General features: G+C 43.3%; 1 protein-coding gene across 2 annotated transcripts in view; it reads left to right on the top strand.

Annotated features, from left to right (window-relative positions):
- Window positions 1-6028: 6028 nt before the first annotated feature.
- LOC119647664 (failed axon connections) overlaps window positions 6029-23346 on the top strand; it is a 117872-nt gene continuing 100554 nt past the window's right edge. Inside the window, exon 1 of one of the 2 annotated variants that reach the window (XM_038048740.1) lies at window positions 6029-6984. In XM_038048740.1, coding sequence (XP_037904668.1) covers window positions 6559-6984 — 426 coding nt within the window. In that variant the 5' untranslated portion in view covers window positions 6029-6558. The remainder of the gene's footprint in view (window positions 6985-23346) is intronic. The other variant, XM_038048739.1, reaches the window with a different exon arrangement.

Genomic DNA, 23346 nt, shown 5'->3' with positions numbered 1-23346 from the left:
TCTGCTTATTGCACCATCTCCGAACCGGCTGTGATGATGATCGCGGGAGTGATCCCCGTTGCCCTACTTACCAAGGAGCGCAAGCTATCTACCGCCGTAAGGGCGAGATTTTACCGAGTGGCAACTTTCTTGGCAAAATGAGCCAAGGGGTAAATGGACTGCGCGACTCATCGACAATTTGGACACGTGGTTAAACCGAACGCACGGTGAATTTGATTACTTCCTTACCCAACTTCTAAGCGGGCATGGAGGTTTTCAATCTTACCTGCACAGGATTGGGAAGGCGCGATCTTCTGATTGTGTGTTCTGAAATGGAGTGGTGCAAAACGCTGAACACACCTTTTTCTCTTACGAGAGGTGAGACGGCTTTCTCCAACAACTTTATGCAGACACAGAGAGCTCTCTCCAGACCATATTGTTAGAGAGATGTTGAAGAGCGCTGCCAGCTGGAATCGTATTGTGCATTATGTTCGGGCTCTTGTTATTGCGAAGAAGATTGAACTCGACTGGCGGAGGGATCGTACGGTAAGGGGTTCCCTAATAACAGCTGTGACGATGAAATCCGCCCACGGTTATTGGTTGCCAACAGAGCCTATTTCAGCTCACAAAAACTGTTTCAACCAAAACGTCTCACCATACTCTCTTACTGTACAAGACTATGATCTTACCAGTCCTTATGTATTCATCGGAAACCTGGATTCTTAGCAAAAAAATTGCAAACTCTTGGCCGCATTCGGGAGAAGAATTCTCCGAAGAATTTTTGCCCCCCTACATGAGGATGGACGATTCCGTAGCCTACATAACGACGATATCTATGAGCGATACCACGACCGCCTGATCGTGGATAAAATCTGGCTCAACAGGTTGGGGTTAATCCGTATGGATGAGGATGATCCAGCCCGGAAAGTCTATAAAGGCAATATTTATGGTAGAAAAAGTGGACAAGGCAGACCCTGTCTGAGATAGAGCGATTGCGTAGGTCAGGACGCCAGACAGCTTTTAGGGATATCGAATTGATGGACCTCGGCACAAAATCGGGGTGTCTGGAGTTCCTTATTAAGGCAGGCTTAGATTGGTTGCGTCCGGATGGCTCAAGTGGTTAGAACGCTGGGCTTTCGTAGCGGAAGGTCGCGGTTCAAATCTCACTGGTGGCAGAGGAATTTGTTATCGTGACTAGATGTCGGATACCAGTCGACTGAGCTGTGAATGAGTACCAGAGTAAAATCAGGGAATAATCTAGGGCGAGCACAATGCTGACAACATTGCCTTCTACAGTGTACTGTAGTGTATCGTTACGGTCTTGATTGAAGTGCTCTAACACACTTCAAGGCCCTGATCCAATATGGATTGTTGCACCAACGATTATTATTATAAGATCGGATACCGCTTGTTGGTTGCGCCGTTGATGATGATGAAGGATAGCAATGTCGTTCACAAATGTCGCTATTTTGGCTTCTTCACAACAAGGTATATCATTGGTATACACGAGAAATAGGGTTGGGCGCAAGACACTGCGTTGCGGTACGTCAACTGCATTTTTTTCAGTTCTGAGTAGGTTCCTTCGTATTTCACTCTGAATGGGCGCTTTGATACATATAATTTTAAGATAACGAAAAATTTTTCTGGGAGGTCCCTATGCAATTCATACAACAGACCTTGATGCCACACCTTATCAAACGTATGTGCGACAACGAAAAAAATGGCTGAGCGTACCTGCTTTTTTTCGAATGCACTGCCTATCGGATTCGTGATGCTGTGCCTCTTAATGAGAAGCCTCTTAAATACCTTGTCTGTAGTAAGGAGTACTCAATTTGGCTCCTTCCCTGGTTTAGGGACCATTATAACTTCGGCCACTTTCCATTGTTGAGGGCGTACTTTATTCTGAAAGCTTCATCAATTATTTGCGAAAATTTGATTAGACCTGTTTCTGGCAATTCTGTCTGTCTGTAGTAAGTTTCAATTTCAGTCCTCAGCTCAATTTAGTTCTACACGGCGTATTTGGCAACGATCCACGTTTCTGACTGGGGTTAAGCATTTATAGATGCTTTGCGAAAAGATCTGCCTTATCCTGTGGAGAACGAACCTATTGCCCGTAGCCTCCCACAGAGAGTAGCCCGTGTCTTTTTGTGCTGTCAGGTTTGATATATATCTGCTACAGGACTCGTTTTTATGTTTTTTAATTAAGGTCTTTAGCTTGTTTGTCACAAAGTTTCGTAATCGTATCGTAAAATCGGCATGAATGCGAATTATATCCAAGTGAAATCCGCCTCGTGTCGTGTTTGCGATTATACATAAAGGGGCGATTGCCACCTGCAGCCACTTTCAGTCACATTACTCCCAGAGATGAAGCCGCGTCTGATGAGTTTCCTCTGCCCTGGACCGAACCATAAGTCACTCTTTTAAATATATCGGTATTTAGCTCAAAAAGAGGGGTCCATGGACAAATGTGGAAGAATGTTTCTTTCCAATTGGTCCGGTTCGTCATCAATTGGATGCGGACTTAAGACTCCGTCAATTCCCAAACAAAAAAATAATTTCGCTTCGGCCTAGTTTGGGTCCAAATGTAAAGGCGTCCAAATGTTCGCGATTTTATGAAGTGCTTAACTACCAAAATATCAGCGGATTGGAGGTTCCGGATTGGCTGAATATGGAGCCAACCAATTACATCAAGCGTCTGAGTGTAATTATTCGGTGTTTCTAGCGATTAATTATTTGAAATAATAAAAACTTGCTGTTTCGTTTTCGCTGGTGTAGATATTTATCCTCGCAAATGCCGATATTTCGGGAACCACTTATTCCTTTCATCAGTGCTAACAAGATAGACTATGGTGACAACACCTTGCAAAGTACCATCTATAAGGTATTCTCCGTTATCTTGCTATCCCGGATAGGTCCATATACTCAGAACATCATTCGCACATACCAAAGAGGCTTCACTCCAGGCAAATCAGCAACAGATCAGATTTTCTCTCTGCGGCAAGCGATGGGAAAACTGTTGGAATATGGACACCAGTTGCACCATCTTTTCATCGACTTTAAAGCCGCCTATGATAGCATAGTCAGGGTAACACTGTACACGGCCATGAGAGAATTCGGTATTCCCGACGAAATTGATAAGACTGACTAGGCTGACCCTGACCAATGTGCGAGGCTAGATAAAAGCGGCAGGATCACTCTCAAGACCATTCGACATCAACAACGGTCTACGACAAGGGCATGCCCTCTCATGCTTCCTTTTTAACCTGGCCTTCGAGAAAGTGATCCATGATGCTGAGATAAATGCCATGGGTACGATCCTCTTTAAGTCCATCCAACTACTGCCTTATGTTGACGATATGGACATCATGGGAACGACCCGAAACGTACAAACTGCCTTCATCCAAATCGAGCAGGCGGCGCGAGATCTTGCGCTGCAGATCAGTAAAGGCAAGACATAATATATGGTGGCAACGTCAGCACCATAGGGTCAAAGCTCTTACTGTACAAGACAATGATCTTGCCAGTCCTTATGTATTCCTCGGAGACTTGGGTTCTAAGCAAAAAAAAATGCGAACTCTTGGCCGCGTTCAAGAGAGGAATCCTCCAAAACATTTTTTCCCCTACATAAGGATGGACGATTCCGCAGCCTACATAACGACGAAATCTATGAGCGATACCATGACCGTCTGGTTGTGGATAAGATACAGCTCAACAGGTAGCGGTGGGCTGGGTACTTAATTCGTATGGATGAGGGTGATCCTGCCCGCAAAGCCTATAAGAGCAACATCTATGGTAGAAAAAGAAGACGAGGCAGGCAGACCCTGCCTGAGATGGAACGATGGCGTAGGGCTTTTAGGGATATCGAATTAGTGGACCTCGGCCCCCAACCGGGATGTCGGGAGTACCTTATTAAGAGAGGCCTAGACCGGATACCAGTTGTTGCGCCGTTAATAATGGCTGAGCGCAGGAAGAAGACGTCTATAAAGATTACAGTCGGAGACGAAATTATACAATCCCAGCTTGGTCTCAAATATCTCGGAGTGATTTCTTATCAGAAGTTGAACTTCAAGCATTGGAAATATGTAGCTACAAAGGCGTCTAGCATCAGCTCGTTGATCGCTAGATTGTTACCGAACATAGGACGCCCAAGACAAAGCCGTCGACAACTCATTTCAAGAGTGGTAACTTCGGTGTTATTGTACGTGGCACCTGTGTGAGCAACTGTACTAGATAATATTAACAATAGAAGAAGAATAGCAGCGACTTATCGGCTTAGTGTCCTCCGAACATGCTACCGCACCCGCTGACCCAGCATGTATAATAGCTATCGGTATCCTGGCGATTGAAGCCCTACGGATTTGCGAAGCTGCATGCATGGCAACGTGGGCTATGATTTGATACAGTTCCTTGGCGGACATGCTGGTTATAGAGGATACCTCCACCGATTTGGCCATGATGGTTCTCCGCACTGTCCGGTTTGCGAATGCGTAACGGAGGATGCGGAGCAGGCACTCTTCTATTGCCCAAGGTTCACATCATACAGAACGGAAATGGAAGCGGTAGCCAATATCCACTTATGAGCGGAAAACGTAGTGAAGAATATGTTGAGTTCGGTTGAGGTGTGAAAAGCAGTGGAACAAGCAATAAAGAATATCCACAGAATGCTACGCGAAGAGGAGTTTAGAAGGAAGAAAGAAAGGGAGAGGATCTCCATCACGAATGACAGTTAAATATTGGTCCAGCCCAGCGACGTAATACCATATGGTAGTCCCGCGGGGAGAGTGAATGGAGAAGGAGGTGATTTTAGTGGATAAAAACCCCACATAAGCGTATGGTAGAAGTCAACGGTAGCTTTTGCAGCTTTCCACCTACCATAAAAAAAGACAGACAGACAAACAGTAAACCGATTTCAATAAGGTCTGGTTTTACAAAAAAAAACAGCTTAAAAGCCAAGAGGCTGGCGAAAACGTACGCCCGTGCAGCAGCTCTTATTTATTTGTTTGGAAATTAGGAAATATGAAAAGCAAAAGAACAATCGTGAAGAATTTCTAGTTTTCTCTTAACAATTTTCAAACTCTGTAAATTTCTTTTTCTCAGGAATTGCCTGGTCCCATATGATAACAAGCATTTGGTAATCAGGACTGCCTCCAGGTAATTGCGCATTTGCTTCCTTCCTTTCCCAGAAAAGTATTGTTTCGGCGATTTTTTGCAATCATTCCAAAAAATGACTCAAACAAATCAAAGCAAACAACACAACAAGATAACGCTTGGAGGCCGATAACGACCCAAACATTTTGAAAATCCACCGCTCGCCCCTGAACACTTTCCTAATTATCAATCGCCGCCACCACATCCCGTTCCGCCGCATTTCTCTGACCTGCAGTGATAACAGCCAGGCCAAATATTACTTGAAATCCCGTTCTGGAGGCCACGAGGTAAAAAATTCGACCTCTAACCGTCATAACGTAAATATTTACGAGGAATGCATCGCCGCCCGGCCGAGAAGATTATGTGACTCACAAACTATCCAGTCATGTCAATGTTGCCAGCGTTAAGTCTGTGCGGTCCCAAAATTAAGTAGTCCCAGAAACGCCGAGCGGGGAATTGTGTATTTTCGGAATTTGCAGATTCTAGTGGGCATTCACGGCTGGGGAAACCCCGTCTGGAATTCGGTTTGAATTCCTTTCGGTTTTCTGCTCAGCGGCCCACACCCACCCTTTCCAATGCATTAACCTCACGGGAATTTTTGGACCGAACAGATTCCAGTCTGATCCACACTTTCCCATTTCCCCGCTCCGGCTTCCAACCGAGTACCACCACTGGAACGAGTTTTCCAGCCCATTTCTGGTGTGTTTCCACGCACACACCCGCAGCCGGCATCCAGCGGCACAAGACAAAGCGTTTGCAGCCGAAGAAGTGAACGAAGCACACATTCATCGTTCCAGCGGGAAAACAGGGGCCGCGGAAGCGCACACTGTCGGCCTCGCGTCGCCCAACACTGGAAGCAGCACCGACGGCGACTGTGGCGCTGCACGAGCATCCACTTCCAGCCGAGCAGCAGACAAAATTGAACGCCGCCGCGGTTGCAGCCAGTCCGACATTTGGTCGAGTCAGGAACAGTTTGTTGTGTGCTACGAAGCCGTGAACCGTGGAAGGGCAGTCCAGCCATCAGCCAAGAACTCAGAACTAGTTGAAGATAAAGGGCAGCAGGAAGAGCCGAGCCAGTTTCAGTTTGAGAAGTCAAGCGTTTCGTAGAAGTGAGTTTCGCAGTGTGCGTTCGGGATCTGCTCCGCCAAGACGAGTCCTTTCGAGTGAAGTGCGTGCCCCGGTGCAATTGCAATTGGTACCGCCCATCGCCCAGAACCCCCGTGACTGCAGGCAATCAACAGAAGTTCGCCGTCACAGTGAGCCAGTCGTGGTGCGATCAGCCAAGAGCCCTAGGCGTCCCGAGTTGACAAAGCGCGCTGTACAGTGAAAAGGCATTTTCCGCGAGCCAGTCGAGTGCTTAGTATCGTTTCGAGTTCGCCGCCGTCTCAGTGGAATCAGATCTCGTAGTTTCGAGTCAAACTTGAGTGCAAAATGGCAGCTGAAGTCGCAAGCAATCAGCAGCAGAATGCAGTGAGTGAGGACAATGCAGCAGCGAACGCGGCCGCGGACAAGAAGCCGGACGACACGAAGGTAGCGGACGGCGGCGCCGGCGGAGACGCGGCGGCCGCAAACAATGCCGCCGCGGACGGGCAGACCCCAGCGGCCGGAGCAACAGCCGCTGGCGACGGGGACGCCAACGCCGATGGAAAAAACGCCGGCGAGAACCACGAAGGGGCCAACAACACTGCGGCACCCGCCAAGCCAGATCCGCCCGTCAAGTACTGCGTCCACAAAACAAACTTCGAAAAGGATGTCATCTACCTGTACCAGTTCTCGCGGACCCCACTGTTGCCATCGCTGTCACCATATTGTCTCAAAGTCGAGACGTGGTTGCGCCTGGCCGGGCTTAAGTACGAGGTGAGTCTCAGAATGCATAAGTCGGGCGCGTTCCCTGCGCAAATATGTTTAGCCGTCATCAGAGCAATTAGTCGTCCTTTCGGGCGCTCGCGGCTGGCAGGCCGCCATTTTTGAAATTCCGTGTACTCTCCTTGCAACGGTGCTTGCCTTCTCCGCATTCACTTCGCAGCCGAATTGAGTCGGCGGGAGCGAGACGGGCGCTGTGGTGCGGCCGTCCCGCTCGCACCGGGTCGTAGGCGTCGAGAAGTCCTTCCACTGCACAGGCCGAGCAACGAGAAAAACCGCTTCCATCCCTTGCCCCGAGCCTGCGGCAACTGTAGCGAATGCAGGGACGGAAAACGCCGTGCAGTGATTCCAAGTCGTCATGGCTGTTTTTTCGGTGTCCTGTTTTGCTGCTCTGGGCTTCGCGCTGCGGTTTTAATTGCAGATTTTTCTTTGATTGTTCCTTCGCAGCGGCCGCGCTGAGCTCGAGGCAAAGACGCAACCGGGACGGGAGGACGGCGAATGTGGGGTCGGGATCGAGCTGGGGGCACGTCGTGGGAAAATTCGCATTCGTCATCGTCACCCCGTGCTCGGGTCCTGGCTGTCTGTGTACCATATGTGGCCCGGGATGCGGCGGAGGCCGATTTCAGGTTGCTCGTTGAGATGATGGAAATCATTCCGTCGAATGGTGTCGCTCGTTTGGACTATTTCCAGGAAGAAGTGCATTAAATTTGCATGAGTTTTTCCGCCTGCAGGCGATGCTAAGGAGGTCCATACACTCGGCGATGCTGAGTCAAAGGAAATTGTTTTGTAAAAAGTTACTTTTGCGCTGAAATCTAAATTTCTGCTTCGTTTCTTAGGAAGGATTCTGTGCTGTTTTGCTTTTAGGAATTTACAAATGGAAATTTTCATGTTTCTGTTGGTTTTGTGGAGAAAAAATGCGTTTATATCTCATTTTCCAGGTCGAAACGTAAAATGATGACATCATTATCTTTTCCTAAAATTTCGCTAGTTTAAGTCCACTTCCCTAAGTCATTATTTGTTAATTCGGGTCTCCTTTCATGCACATCTTTTGCGGATCCTCAATTATTTTTTCCTGATCAAATCGAGCGTTTTTGAAAAGATTTCAGACTCAACTGAGTAGATAAACTCCATGAAGAATGGGATGGTGTTTGCCTATGAACCATTGATGGTTGTTCGGAGCTTCACCTTTTAATTTCATCTCCAAAGTTGATATTTTTGGCCCGAGGCGTTTCAGAGATTTACTGACTAATTTAATCCGTTTTTCTGCCACCTTTCTATGCTAGCTTAGTCACACGTTGAAGTTGCCTATCTACATCGTTCCTGAAATCATCTTTACTTTAAATACTCTTCCCTTAATATTTGCTATTCCTATTCATCAGAGGCAAACTTTCGATTTCATATGTTCAAATTAAGTCAAGCCTTCTGCAGATTCCGAAATCTGATCTTTTCGCTCCCACCCCATCTATTGTCCCACAAAATTATATGATTGAATCAGGTCCCAATCGATCAAATAATCCTTTCTATATCAGGGTTTTCACACACTACAAGGGGAACTCGATGAACATTGTACAGCAATTTTCCTCAATATCGTGGTTAAAATTCTGAATCATCCTTATTGACTTGGAGAAAGTTGGGACACCCTATTTCCTTCGCCCTCGTTAAATATGTTTGCAGGAAGTAATTTAGAGGAAGAATGATTGATTAAAATGACAGCTTCGTCTAGTAACATGCGCAATCCCTCACGTGTTCCTGCACCCTTCAAGATCGCCAGTTTATTCGTCGCACTTTAAAAGGCGAATCTCGCTAGTTGAATAGCGTTATTAATTTTCGAGTTGGTATCTAATCATGTATTTTATCCAGAGCTGCTATAATCGTCAGGCCTCCCTGTCGAGTTTTGATCTAGTAGCACAGCAGTCGAGATACCCCTCTGAAGGTGACTTTCGAAAGCCACCTTGTGTGAGTCAATCAATTGGAACAGAGGCTTCACTGTGGACTTGCGCTTTCTTTCAGCAGAGTCGCAGGACTCAAAAACAGTCGACGTGTTGGATAAATCTTACATCCATTGGTGTTGAATCTCAAACGTTGGTGCACTTGGTCACTTGGTGAATAATCAGTGTCTGCTCTGCTCGTGCCCCAATCAAAAGTGGCATTGGTCAATGTCAAGGTCGTCCAGTTAGTTATTTCCAACAAATTTTTGGCGTCTTGACGTACAGCATTGTTCTCCCGAAAGCAGGACTTATCTCGTATCGTAAACCCCCCAAATCAATGAAGTGACTCACCCACTACAGCCTGTTGATCTTAAATTCATCAATGAATGTTCAGTTGTAAATTTCGTCATTATACAAGCGTCGGAATTTTCCATTTCTATGAAGGTCGAAGATCCTCCGGAGGATCTTCCTGTTGAACGTAGCACCGAGTTCACAATTTTGTTCTCTTATGATCCAAATTTTTAAAAAAGTTCATGATGGTTGGCAAAATTATAATCTTGTAAGGTAAGAGCTTCGACCATATGGAAAGACATTTTTAACGGAAGGATTTTGATAAACTAACGAAAATCTGTTCTTCATTGATTTCAAGAAAATTTTCAATAGTCTGAACAAAGAGTGTATTTAGACTTCATCAGGGCAGAGACTAAGTCATCAGACGTTGCTTCACCTTTGACCGTCCATCCTCATGTAGCGACCAAAAATTCTTCGGAGGATTCTTCTCTCGAACGCGGCCAGAGTTCGCAATTTTTCTTGCTAAGAACCTAAGTCTCCGAGGAATACATGACGATTGGCAAGATTATTGTCTTGTACAGTAAGAGCTTTGACCCTATGGTAAAATGTTTCGAGCGGAACAGCTTTTGTAAGCTGAAGTAGGCTCTATTGACTGCCATCAACCGCGCGCGGATTTCATCGTCGTGATTTTCAACCCTAGATTGCAGAAATTATCAACGGTATCAAAGCTGTAGTCTCCTATCTTTATTCTTTCCGCTTGACCAGTGCGGTTTATATGCAGCCAGTTTGTCGTTTGTACGTCTCGGGTTGTTCTTCCCATAATTTCGATATCGTCAGTATAGGCCAGTAGCTGGGTGAACTTCCCCTGGCATTTACCTCAGCATCAAGGATCACTTTTTCCACGGCTAGGTTAGAGAGGACGCATGATAGGTCATCCCCATATTTTAGACCGTTGTTGATGTCGAGTAGTCTCGAGAGTAATCCTGTTGCTTTTACTTGGCCTCGCACATTGGTCAGGGTCAGACTAGAAAGTCTTATCAATTTTGTCGGGATACCAAATTCTTTCATGGCCGTGTACAATTTTACTCTGCCTATGCTATCATGGGCGGCCTTAAAGTCGATAAAAAGATGATATTCACAGTTTGTCCATCGCTTGCCGCAGAGAGAAAGATCTGTTCCTGTTTTGCCTGGAGTGAGACCTTTTTTGTATGTATCTGGATCTCTGTTGATTGTGGTTATTGCATAGGAAGGAAGGAAGGTATCCTTCGACTTTACAGTCTCCTCTGTAAGGGCGTGAACGTTAATGAGGCTTATATTTCTAAATTTGCCTCGTAAGTTCATTTTGTGGCTTCGTAAGGAGTTGTTTTCTGTGTAGGGTTGTTAGCTCTTTTCGGAACCACTCCTGTGAACTACGAAGAGCCTGACTTTATTGAAGATTCTGCATGATAACTTTTCGGTTCCACACCGAATGCGCTACACGAAACGTCTGCTTCAAACGCCAAAAAAAAAGTTGATTCCTCCAAAGTTCCTAACGAATCGCAAAGAAAAACCGTTATATCTCCGTGATTCCTCTGAATTGTCGTTAATGATAGCTCGTTGGGTGAATCGCGCGCATGATCTTGTACAGTTCTGACAGTCATGCTTTCGTTTGCATCCGTAGAAAAGATTTTTCCTAAACTTGGTCTGGCTCAATTTAATCTTTGGAATAGGTTGGGCAATGAAAGGTAGCAAAGTTGGTGCTTCTTTCCAAATTTCAACAAAGTTCATGTTCAACCAGGAAGACGGTCACCAAACAGGTGGTGAATTTATCGATAAGAAAGGGCTACAGTTATGTACAGTGCTCAATCATTTTCATTCGATGAGCTCAACGACTGAAAAGAGAGAAAGACACTTTCAAATTGCCTATCAACATCTTGCCCGCCACCGAGCAACACGTGTATGCAACCAATATTTCTTGTACCTAATCGTGTTGTGAGAAAAAACTGGTGGCTACAGGAAAAACATCAACGCCGAAAGTCAAGCACCGTCCAAAGGAGAAAATCAAATCAACCTTGCTCCGTATAAAGTTTTATATTGACTATACTCACAAGCAGCCCGGTAGCCGATGGAAATATGGTACAATTTCTGATTATATCCCAGAACTCTTCCTGTCGACTGCCACAAAGAGAATATTTGGTCAATTGTTGATTTTCATATGGCGAAGCCTTTTTGATGTGGACCAACGCTGGTCCAGGCCTAGGAAAATATCCTATAAAATAGGTTAACAGGGAATATCGTTTAGACGGTACTCATCAACATATCTCCTAGAGCTAGATGAGCGGAGGAAGAGCCCAACGTGGCTGAAAGTGTTGAAAGGAGAAGAATATTGTCAGTAACTGACAAGGATAGGGCGTAGGTTTGTTTGACACGCTATGTTCCACATAGGGGTTTATGGTTATCATATAAGTACTTGCGTTCGCTCTCTCAACGCCACGAGGAGGAATCTGCAGTCAGAATTGAGGCGCTCCATAGGAACCATTTTTCATATTTTGGCTGCTTGGGTAATGGAATCCGCAAGATTGTAAGTGTCAATAGAAGAATGACACCGCCTAGTAAGGGCCGAAAATTCGCCTCAGAACTGACCACCGTCTGCTCCCTAATTTGGTTCATCGTCCTGGTCTTGCTGTCGTAGCAAAAGATTAACTAAACCAGTATTTTGTAGATCGTTACTTTTTTTCTTCTGGATTACATTTTTATTAAGATTGCCATTAAGAGATAATAAGTTTAACGGGCATAATCTGGCTTTTCATCCCGCCCATCTTATTATTGTCCTTTTCTATTGTCGCATCTCTACTTGCTTCAAATTGAGATAGTTTAATGTGACGTTTTACCTCATTGGTGCCTTTTGTCTGCTTTCAGGACGATAGTCTTCTGCTTCTTTAGTCTGGTCCGGAGTCGTCCAGTTTACTTTTTCGATCATAGTTTTATCCCGGGTGAAGTCAATAACCTCTTAAATTAACCTTTAACGTATCAAGCCAAAGCCGCTTCGATCGACTTTTGAATGTTCAGGATCAAACAAATCTTAACTATGAGTTTTCGTTAGCTCGAATTAAATGGTCATACCATAACATACCTCATTATGATCATGATAATAATATACTATGCCACGCAATATTTTTGTCTCAATTATCACGAGGTGGTGTTGTGTATTGTCTTTGGTAGCCGGCTAGCACTCGGAACTATAAAGGCCCGCAAAGGTAGGGTCACCGATCTCTCCACTTGTGGAGATGCAGTTCAGCATTGCCTGAGAAAAACTATCCCCGGGATACGTAAATGGTTCATTTCTTAGCAAGTCGCTCTCACTGGCAGTGATAGTGCCTGTTGCATTGGGGTCAGTCATGAAAAACATTGTTTTACTCAAATTCAGATTTTCATAATGTTTACTTTTAATCCAGCTGTTTCGTTATCTTATCATCCTTTTTATATTATGAATGATCAAGTTCTTCAAAATACGCCTTTACAACATTCATAACTTATTCCTTGTCCTCAAAGTTTTTACCTCTGAAATCTTTTTTAAGATTAGGAAACAAATGATAGTCTAGTGAATATGCTGGTTGAGTGAACGATCCCAGCTTCAGTTCGTTTGTTTGAGCTATTGGAACGATCAACGTCGATTGGCGATTGCGATCGTTTTATTGCATTTCATCCTTCAGAAATCGATGAAGGCGATTCCTTTCGCATCCCAAAAGTAATGGCCATAAAGTTATTAACCGAAAAAAAAATGTTTTTATCTTGTTTGGCATTGGTTCACCTGGTCCAATCCATTATTTTGCTGCCATTTAGTGACAGGACTATAATGCTGAATTTAGATTCCCTCCATCGTTACAAATTTACGCAAAAAATTACCGGGATTTCGCTTGTAGAGTGCCAAATTCGCGATTGAAACAGTTTTGCGGTTCAACTCCTGATCGACAGAATCTACATAGCAGAGTTATCCGTGCTCGTGCGACCTTTTTAAAATTCAGAAACCCACTGTTTGGTTGTTGAATATGATGGAGACGAATCTTTCAGTGTTCAATCAATTGTTTTTTTATTTGAAATGGTATTTGGCATTTCAAACAAAGGTATTTGATGATAGACGTTTCTTTCTTTCTTCAATCAGATCTCATACCGTCATCTCTTAATTTCACCCCACTCTCGTGTATCCTCTGCCTCGGCCATTATCTGGGAAGATTTGTTCAGTCAGATTGCCTTCACGTCTTCTGACATCTTGCGGATTAGTCCGTACTATCGTACGCCTGTTTGCCTCTCCTGGGAAAATTGTCTCAATCCTTCTCCTCTTCGAAATCTTTGGTGTGAAAGGCCCCTTTCTTTAATTTTGATAGCACCTTATAACTGATACACAGCATGCGTAGGCTTCCTGATTCTTGCCGAAATCCGGTCTTCCTCTGGATTTCTGATGGAGGTTTCTCGCTCGAAACCACGTAGCCCGATACTGCAATCTGCATATTGAAATCCACAACTATGACAGCTTTTAATAATAATAATAATCGTTGGCCCAACAGTCCATATTGGATCAGGGCCTTGAAGTGTGTTACGAAGTGCTTTAACACAACACCGTAACGGTACACTACAGTACGAGGCAATGTGGTCAGCATTGGGCTCGCCCAAGATTATTACCCTGATTTTATTCAGGTACTCATTCACAGTCGACTGGTATCCGACATCCAGTCACAATAACAAATCTCTCTGTCACCAGTGAGATTTGAACCGCAACCTTCCGCCACGACAGCCCAGCGCTCTAACCACTTGAGTCATCCGGATGCAGCTTTTAGCATCCGAAATTAACACACCTAGCTTTTGTCAAAATATGTCATCGTCCCTCTTGGTGATATTTTTGACCTGAGGAATCCGATTTCGGAAATGCCACCTTTTCTTGGATGGATTAGTTTTTACACACCTCCTCGCTCTATACAGGAGAGCCATTCCGGAAAAACTAATGCCTATTATTACAGCAACCAATGATGACGCGTGCCAGACTGAGGTAAAATCTAAAGGGAATTTGAGATCCACCGCGGTTGCATCTTGTTATCGGTATTATTTCGTCTTGTTATCGATGACTTTTCTCATGCTACTCTGTCCGGAGGATGTGGAGGAGTTAAATGGACTATCATGCTATGTTGAGGATATCTGCTTGCACTTTCACCGAGCCATGGAGATTGGTCGAATGCACTGGATTTGGAAAAGAGGACAAGTGGAGTCGAATTGACTAAAACCAAGGTTTTCAGTCTGACGGTTCATCACACTCTTCCTATCTGCATTAATACATGGAAGATACTGCGGCACCGAACTGGGTGTTTCCCAACATATTAACAGCGCTGGATCCCCTTTTGCTGTTTGTTTAAAATCGCGGAATGAAGTTATCTCAACACCAAAATCAAGTTGAGACTGTTCTGTACAAGTGTTCTTTCTGTATTGCTATATAGGAGTAGGACATGGAAAGTGAATTCCACTGTCACCTAAGGTCGTCGTTCGTCAATACCACGCTGTGTCGTATCATCACCATGCTGGTCTGACACTATCCCAAACGAAAACTTGGTCGGCGCAGAGGCCTGACGCTGGAATCCACTCTCCCAAGATGACCGCTTCAAGAGCACTTGGTGCAAAATAGCAGAGGAGGAGTGCGAGCTTCTCGTGAAAGCGTGGAAGTTACTGCGAGCGATGGCGCATAGATGTTTTTATATCCGAAGCGCCCGGCTTCCGGTATCCCGGTTTTTCAATTATTCCAAAGCAGTCAGTACAGTACTAAAGTGGCTCAGCTGACTAAAAGTCTACGCATGCACTAAATGACATGGTTTTTTATGGGATTTAATGAAGGGTGTAAACTCTTTTCCCCGAATATAGCCGTATGGAATGCCAAATTGAAAAGTCATGATTAGTACTTCTCAAAATGGTGCCTTAGTTTTGTTATCGGTTTCGAAATCGATGAGGGCGGGGCCAAAAATTACAATTATTATCAGAAACTATCCGACCGAATACATCCCATCCCGATATTTCTCGATTAAAATTAATTATGGCGCGTTCCTATATTTTCTAAAAGTTTGGTGGAAACTCTATTACTATTAACAAATGTGCAGCAAATGAAATAATTTTTTTCGTGTGAATTTGTTTTACTACAGAGCGAATTTGTACAAACGTGCCTTGAGAAATTGTGTTCCTTGCATAAGAAAAGAAAACAAATGAAATCTGAGGCGCCCAGTTTCCATCTTGTTGTGACTTTTCTACTTTATAGATATTGCATCCCATATAGGGCGAAAATGAAGACCATTTTTTCATTTTTGAGACATTAAACAAAAGCACCATCAGGCAAGATGGACTACAATTAAAGAAATATCAAAAGAAATCTTTTTATCTAGGATCGTCACTAAACGCCACAAAAGTGGGCTTCTGTCAGACTTGTGGCATTAGTTCAGAAAAAGAGGCTTAAAAAATCTAGTTAAAAGCAAAAGCACCCAAAACACTTAATTGAAAAATTCGCAGTTGAAATCCTTCCCATGTATGATGTGGCTTAAATTTCAACCAAAACTTCCTTCCTTGCATGGGCATTCTTCATATTTGCGTGCCAGGTATAAATCATTCCTCGATCGTGATTAGAAAAAACTTTTACCTTTCGCACCTCCAGGGTCTGCTTTGCCTTTTTCGTCATCTTCAGGGTCGGAAATCGAATATACATGGAGAGAAGCATCCGAGGCGACCTTAAAAGCAGCGACGATGGCTACTACCTGTCGTCTTGCAAAAGGAAAACCAGTTTCTTGGATAATTCCCTCATATTGTTGTTGCTGCTATAAAATTATTGTTTTTTATTCTAGGTTCACCTCCTGAGTTTATTCTTTGTAGGCCATTTCTCTTGGTATGGGTTGAATTCATAGCGGAGTCCCGAAGACCACTACAAGCAATGTAAACACCTCCATGGAGTCAACCAGGTTTTCTGCTTCCTGTCGTTCCAAGCGAATTGATTTGCTGCCAGGAAAGGAATGAATTGTGCGTTTAAACAAGACCTCTGGACCCTTTGTTGTTGAATTTCAATGTCATCTTCGGGTTTTGTGCTGTTGTTGCTGGTTTTGTCGCAGGCTCCGGGGTCTCGATCGAATCACACCGGTTTTTTGATTTTCATTATGCGTGCAGGCACACAAATGAAGGCAATTGGAATTCTACCATTTTACTACCTTGTTATTTAGTAAGTCCATACAGACGTTTTCACCCTTGAGATTTTCTTTTGATTAATTGTATAATTGGGAGGTGTTTTCTTTTGTTGGCGTTTCACATTTGTGGCATTCAAGTTGGGTATGGATGTGTGTGGATACCAATGAAATGTTTTCCTTTTCCTTGTCCTTGATTTTACGACTTTTAGAGGTTCTGGAATATTTCTTTTTCCTTGCATTTTCCATTTGTTAAGCCTTAGACGTTAATTACGACCAGAATAACTAATGCCGAGCGCCAAAGAACCAAAATAAATAAAATTTGCAAACCTTGAGGTGTGCAAGGTCAGAATTTATTCATACATGGGACGAACGGAACTTTATCTTTCGACTTAATTCACCTTATTCAGTCATTTCCTCTCGAACATGATTCACTATCATAACAGCGAACTCTGGGACATCTGAAAGCGTGTTTCATCCACTTTGTCGTCTCATAACAAGTTGTAAATAAGAATAGCGACGCCAATGTTTACAAATTATCACGAACTGAAATCGAATTCGACTCAACGCCGTCCCATTTTCCCACTAACTGGAATGATTCACTTGCACCCATTTTATTCTGCTGCGAGATTGATGAAGCTTCTGGCCCTCGTCAGTTTCGTTGGTAAAGTTTTCGGTGTTGATAGCCACTTTGCAATGAGCTTCCACACCAATCACGATTGTTTTCTCTTCTGAGATTTATTTCCAATTAATTTAATTCTGGTTGAAAGCTTTATAATGCCCGCCTTGGATAGTTCATCCGATTATTCCGATATTTACCTCTGAATGAGCCTTTGGAGATGGGGAAACCACTTGTGATGCCAGCATACCAGCCTTTCATACATTTCGCGGAACTGTTGTCTGTTGTTAGGTGAAGTAACTTATGAGTCGCATGTGAAGAAAGTGCAACTGATTAAAAAAAAAAACGTTACAATTGACAGGGTGATGCCTCACATGTTTTCAAGTGAGCAGACACGGAGTTGTGTGGTCTTGGTATTGAACAATACTAAATGTGGCAAGAACTCCAGTCGCCCATTATCAGAAATTTAATCCGTGGATGCAGAAAGCAACAGACAATATCATATCATATCGCATTATTTGTTATTAATGGCTGTGTTGGCAGCAGGAGAGGGAGGCTAAGAGTTGTACTTTGTTCCTTCGTCGTCTTCATTTATGGTTAGTTTATAGTATTGAATTACGAGGGCATGGTGCTGACATAAAATCAAAAGAAAAATGATTTGCGGTGTGAAATATAATAATTGATTGCAGATGGTTTTTTTCTTCACCATCGGTTAATATATTTTATCCACAGTTGCATTGAACAATAGAATCGGCTGCCAATAAGTCATACAAAGATTGAAAGATAATGAAAAGTGATTGAACTTAGACGCAGGTGTGGAAGGCAACACGTCATGATTCTGGGACGATATCCGGCGCAGATTCAATTGAGGAAATGTGGACAAGGCAATGATTCAAATTGTCTTTTAGGTGGATAATCTGAGATACACTTCGGCAACTAAAGTTTTCGTCAAGATTACAGACAAACTCCATACCCTTCCTAGAAACAAGAAACCCTCCAAGCCTAACTCCAAGAAAACGAAAGTTGATAAAGTGCGTTTCTGAAGAACTGCAAAAGTGACTACAACATAAAATCTTTAAGTGAAACAAAACGGTCGCCCTTTTGTAAGTCTAAGAGCTTTTCTTAATATCGCATGGCTCAAACGGTCAGGTTAACAGCATGACTAAGAACGTTAGAAGACACATGCACACGCTTTGCCCTCCAGTCCATTAACACCATTTGCTACATTTTACACTAACAAGATTTCGTAGGTACATCTTGCACTTTTTCCACGGCATCGCTTTGATGTGATCTGTCTATTCTGTATTGAGTGTTTTTCTTACAAACCTCTTCATGCTTTATTTAATTTTTTATCTGCTCTTAGGTTCGTAGTACTGCCCTCTTACCTTTCACTCACCTCCAACGCGGGGGCTAATGGGAATTGTATTCGTGTAGCTGAGCTGCACCCACAAAACTCCCAATAACACACCAAGTGTCTTCCCCTTTATGTGCGGTTTAATGCCCTCATTCTGAAAATGCTGTCGTGTATAGATAGACATCATGTAGAGTAGATCCTAGTGCCGGGAATTCAACATTGCCATCACCTCAATCTCATAGACTTGACTCGTATCAAAGTAGTGTCTTCTGTACTCTGTACTCCGGTGCTATTGATATGGTTTTAAGTATGACTACGATGACGATGATGTTGTTCATGGTGTGGCGTGATACATATATCTGACACGGGTGGTGAGATGAAGGAGAAAGGATGCGAAAACGAAGGATATTCTCAGCTGGGCCAACGTCCCACTTTTCTTATGCTTGCCAAGTGAAGCAGCAGAATCAGTGAGCGCGGACCAATTGTACTGTATGCATGACTATAGTAGAAAATCTGAGAATCTCTTATTATTCAAACCGTGTAATCTTCATAGATCCAGATGCCCGGAGATTGGGTTCATGCTCATAGGATCGCATAGTAGTCTCGTACCTCTGCTGTTGGTTCGCTTGTTTTTCTTTCTGTTCCTTGCCATCCTCCCTCGCATCAATTTTTTCAGACATGCGCTGTTGCTCCAGACGAAATCGACTTTTTTCTCCCGAAAAAGAGCTTTTCCTTTTATGGTGTGGTTGGTGAGCTGGAAAGGGAATAAATAGTGTGGTGGAATGACTTGAATTTCCACAATGATTTTCCTGGGTCGTGGCTATATAATTGTCATTACGGGCTGCGGGCCTCCGACGGCTCTCCTAACCATTCAACTCCTTTCCGACTATCATGTTTTGTGTGTCCTATCTCTCAGCAGGCATGACGAATACACGACCCGGTGTTGGCCTTTTTTCTTTCCTTTTATTATTATTGCTTGAGTCGACAAGATTTTGGGGATTCTTATTTTTAGACATTTTCTGGGCTCCTGGATGATTCACGTTAATTGCTGCGAAGTGAAAAGTCCCCAAGCAGAATAGCGTTATACCAACTGGGAGATTTGGTTGATTCATTGGAGACGACAAGAAATGTTTTGGTAGAAGAGGAGATGGAGTTGCTGGAGCAATCATCGATTTTTTCTAGTGGTGTATGTACAATGGAAGCAGCATCATCATCGTTGCTATGTATACTGAGGTGGCAGACAGGGATATCATGATACATGCGGTTAGAACAGCTATTTATGTACCTCATTAAGATCTTAACTTATTGAATATTAAACCGGGCTGGTATCTGGTTTGACTGGTAGAGTTGGGTAACGTCCGGGAGCTAGTTACAATTTGGGTCAAACCATGCCATGCCAGGTGAGTTTGATTAACCTTGTCTGTCAATACTCATGCATATTGAATTTCCAATTAAGAGTGCTTTTTGATTTAACTGATTAATTTATCAAGTGTTTTTCTTGGCAGCTCAGGGAAAAATCAAGATGTGGGTGTTCGTTGGTTATCAAAATGGGAAAAAGGATTTTCATTAAATTAGAAAGTGAAATGTCTTCATCATATCGCCTAATCAAATCTACAATGCATATGCCATAAGAGCAAACTCAGTATGCCCAAATTTTTTCATATTATGTGGATTGACTAAATGAAACATGATTTATGAATCAATGTGGGAGACATTGTTGTTGAATTAATAAAGATTGCCCAAGCATATTTAGAGCCAGGGTGCGGACACTAGGTAAACAATTCTCAAAGAGATCTTGGTTGTAGAGTAGAGCTGTTGTCCTCCGGGTTAAGAGCTGGTTGAAGATCTGAATCGGCTAGAAGCTTCTACCGTTGTCCTTCTCATAGCCAGCAAGGTATTTCTGGTTATAAGCATCAAGCACACTTCAGCGCTAGTTGGGTTCCTCGGACTGGCAACTAATACCTACCTTCCTAACTAATAAATATTAATACCAGGATTCGAAGAAAAAGAAGAAGTAGTTCAAACTACAAATAAAAAATTTTGGCCAACAGGGAAAACTTTGTTTCTTTTGTGCAACCACCAATATATAATCTTTAAAACTTCAACTGTTGGTTTTAAATTACCGTAGATAGGTATGTAGCCGCTCCGAGCAGCTCAATTAGCGCTGAGGTACGCCGTTTGGATGCCACAAACTTAAGTCCATGACTGCTGCTATGAGAACAAGGAGGCAAACTTCGGCCAGCGCAGATCTTCAGAGCCAGCCCGTAGGATTCACGAAGGAAAGCAATTCTCCCATCCTGCAGCTAGAGATCACTATCAAGTGATTAAAGAATTGTTTACCCAGTGTCCGCTTCCTGGCTATAGCTAGAGCTGGCCAAAAAGCCAAGGGCAAAGGAAGTGCCTGAGGGCTCCCCCCACTTCTCCGCAGCTTCAACAATGCGAATTATAGGCTATGCTGAGTCTGGCGGAATGGTCCCCCATATGAAGTCCGCGGCTGCTAAGTAGCTAAGTACCACGAGTATATTCCACTCTTGACAGTCGTCAGCGGGACACAGACTGTCCCCGTCGAAGAACTGCCAAAAGGAAAGTCCCGCGTGGCTAGTCCTTAAGCCCGCTCATTTCCCTCTATGCTGATGTGACGGGAACCTAGAAGAGGGCGACCGTGACTATTCAGCGCGAAATACACTCCAGTTGTGCCTCGTTATAAGAAGGGAATTCTATTCGTCCCAGAACAGCGTAGCCCTCAATTTTTTGGCTCGGCTAAGGTAATTGAATGTCTTGATTTTGTTTTGTTTACTTTGAAGCAGAAATTGCCTAAATTCAACAACCACAGGACTTCGGAAACAATGATGGCGTTGCATAAAACTGCGTTCGGTGTCTCCCATATTGAAATATATGAAAACGGCCCTTAATTTTCGAATATGCCTCGTATAAGGTATCACAGACTATCTGGACAATATCGCGGTTGGCTACTTCTCACCGTATTCAATGTCCCTTTTAACTATGTGGTTTAGCTTTTCTATCAGCTTTTGTAGCCAACATGTGCCAACTTTGCACAATTGCTTTAGGAACAAAGGGAATTTCATCAATGCGTTGGTCAGAGAAACAGAGGCTGCTGTAAATAACAATATTCATCACGAAAAAGTTTGCAAAGCCTTTCGATAATCCTGTAAGGAAAGTTAATGGTAGCCTTCTCGTCCACGAAAGTGAACAGCTTAAGACATGGAAGGAGCACTTCACCATTATTTTCAATCGGATAACATTCGGTGAAGTTCCTTCTATTGAAAGTCTCGTCGCGGGATTGTTCTTACTACCCACTGCAGTCTTTGCAGAGTTGCTGATCTCATTTATTCATAAATCCTGTCTGAGACCTTTTCCAGTGAGTAGTGGTATTTGCGTGTTTTTCCGCTGTTGCGAAATACTAGTAAAATAATTCTGGAACACTTCAAAGAAAACCTTAAAAGCTTGTTCTACATAGATCGGGCTGGTTTTCGTTCAGAGACCTTCTGTATTGTCCACAGCAATGTCCTTCGGATCATTGTGGGACAGTATACAGAGGTTTAGATCCCCGTTCCACTTACTCTTGATCAATTAGACATTCTACAGGGTTAGCAGATGCCTTATATTTGCCTGTGTAGAGCTTTTTTACTTTATCTTTTTATGCCGGTTCATATACCGTGGTTCCTGCAACACTTTACATGCTTTAATTGTTTGATATTGGATTTGCGAATAGACTTGCTTTTGCAATGGTACAGCGTTGAAATTCGACACTAAGCACTTCAGGCTTCGATGATGCTCGTAACTACTTTTTTAATACGGGGATATAGTCAACTTTCTGAATTATCTAGTGCACATCGATGCTTAATCGCTTTATCTCTCTGCATCTAGTCGTGAAAGATCAAAAGTGAATATGCAGAGGTGTGACGACCAACCACTCCGAAGAAACCAAAGAAACCCTACAGAAAGAGCTTTAAACAATTATTCGAATCAAGATTCCTGGTTCGATGTCATGGTTTTTGGGAAACCGTCTCTGAAAATCAAAGCCAAGTAAGCTTTATGGACTCTGGTCACGTCATGTACCGGTGTGTGTCGGTTATAGTAACAATGTAAGAGTATCTGCAATATTGGTGAGAGAGCCCAAAATGTCAACGTATATCTGATTATAAATCTTGAGGTTCCTTGTTTCTGGTCATTTTATTCTTCAGGCAGAGGATGCAACAGCAATTCCACCCAGTGATGTCTTTTAATCACCGACGGTGAGGTGTTTGTCGGAATATGGTAATAGGTTATGTGTCAACTTGGAAATGAGCCTCTTCAGTTACATCAGTATATAGGTCCGGATCTCAGTGGACGATATATCACAGTTGGTTGTTGATCCTCCATTCAGGACGTAATATGATTGAGCTCAGAGTTGAATTTGATCTTTGGGTCCCTTGGAGTTCTACATTTTTCGATTGGACTACAGTGATACCCTTAATTGTAAACGATACAAATATACGGCCACTTACTACCCGAAAAAATCTGCTTTAATCTTATTCTTTCCTGTGAAGTAAATAACTTCTGTAAAAAATTGTTGCCTGCCGCTCAAATAGCGCATTCTCTAGATTGGCTCAAACAACATCGCATTAGCCAGTTGGTCTTTGCACTTCTTGAAAGTTCGACCAAACTCGGCTGTATAACTATTTGCATTCTTGTCTTTCTTCTTGGCTTCAAGAAGTGTAAAGATCAACGAATTGCATGCCTATCATGAGGGAGTGGAGGAAGGGATTTTCTTGCTGACACCTTAAGGTGCCTGAGTTTATCTGTGGTATTCCATGGTAGAACTCCAGCAATGCATTAACTGCATTGAGTCAAGCCTTACTTTCGGAGCTTCTCAATGATAGCTCTTGGGTGTTCTTCATGGTATCCAGAAAATGTCGGACAAACCAGAATGTCATCAATATAAGCATATACCTCAAAGCGTGGTGTCTATATGTCACGTGTGTT

Source organism: Hermetia illucens, chromosome 2, assembly GCF_905115235.1.
Source record: "Hermetia illucens chromosome 2, iHerIll2.2.curated.20191125, whole genome shotgun sequence".
Lineage (NCBI taxonomy): Eukaryota > Metazoa > Arthropoda > Insecta > Diptera > Stratiomyidae > Hermetia > Hermetia illucens.
Note: the sequence above shows the minus strand (reverse complement) of the source record. Positions and strands in the feature narration are given on the sequence as shown.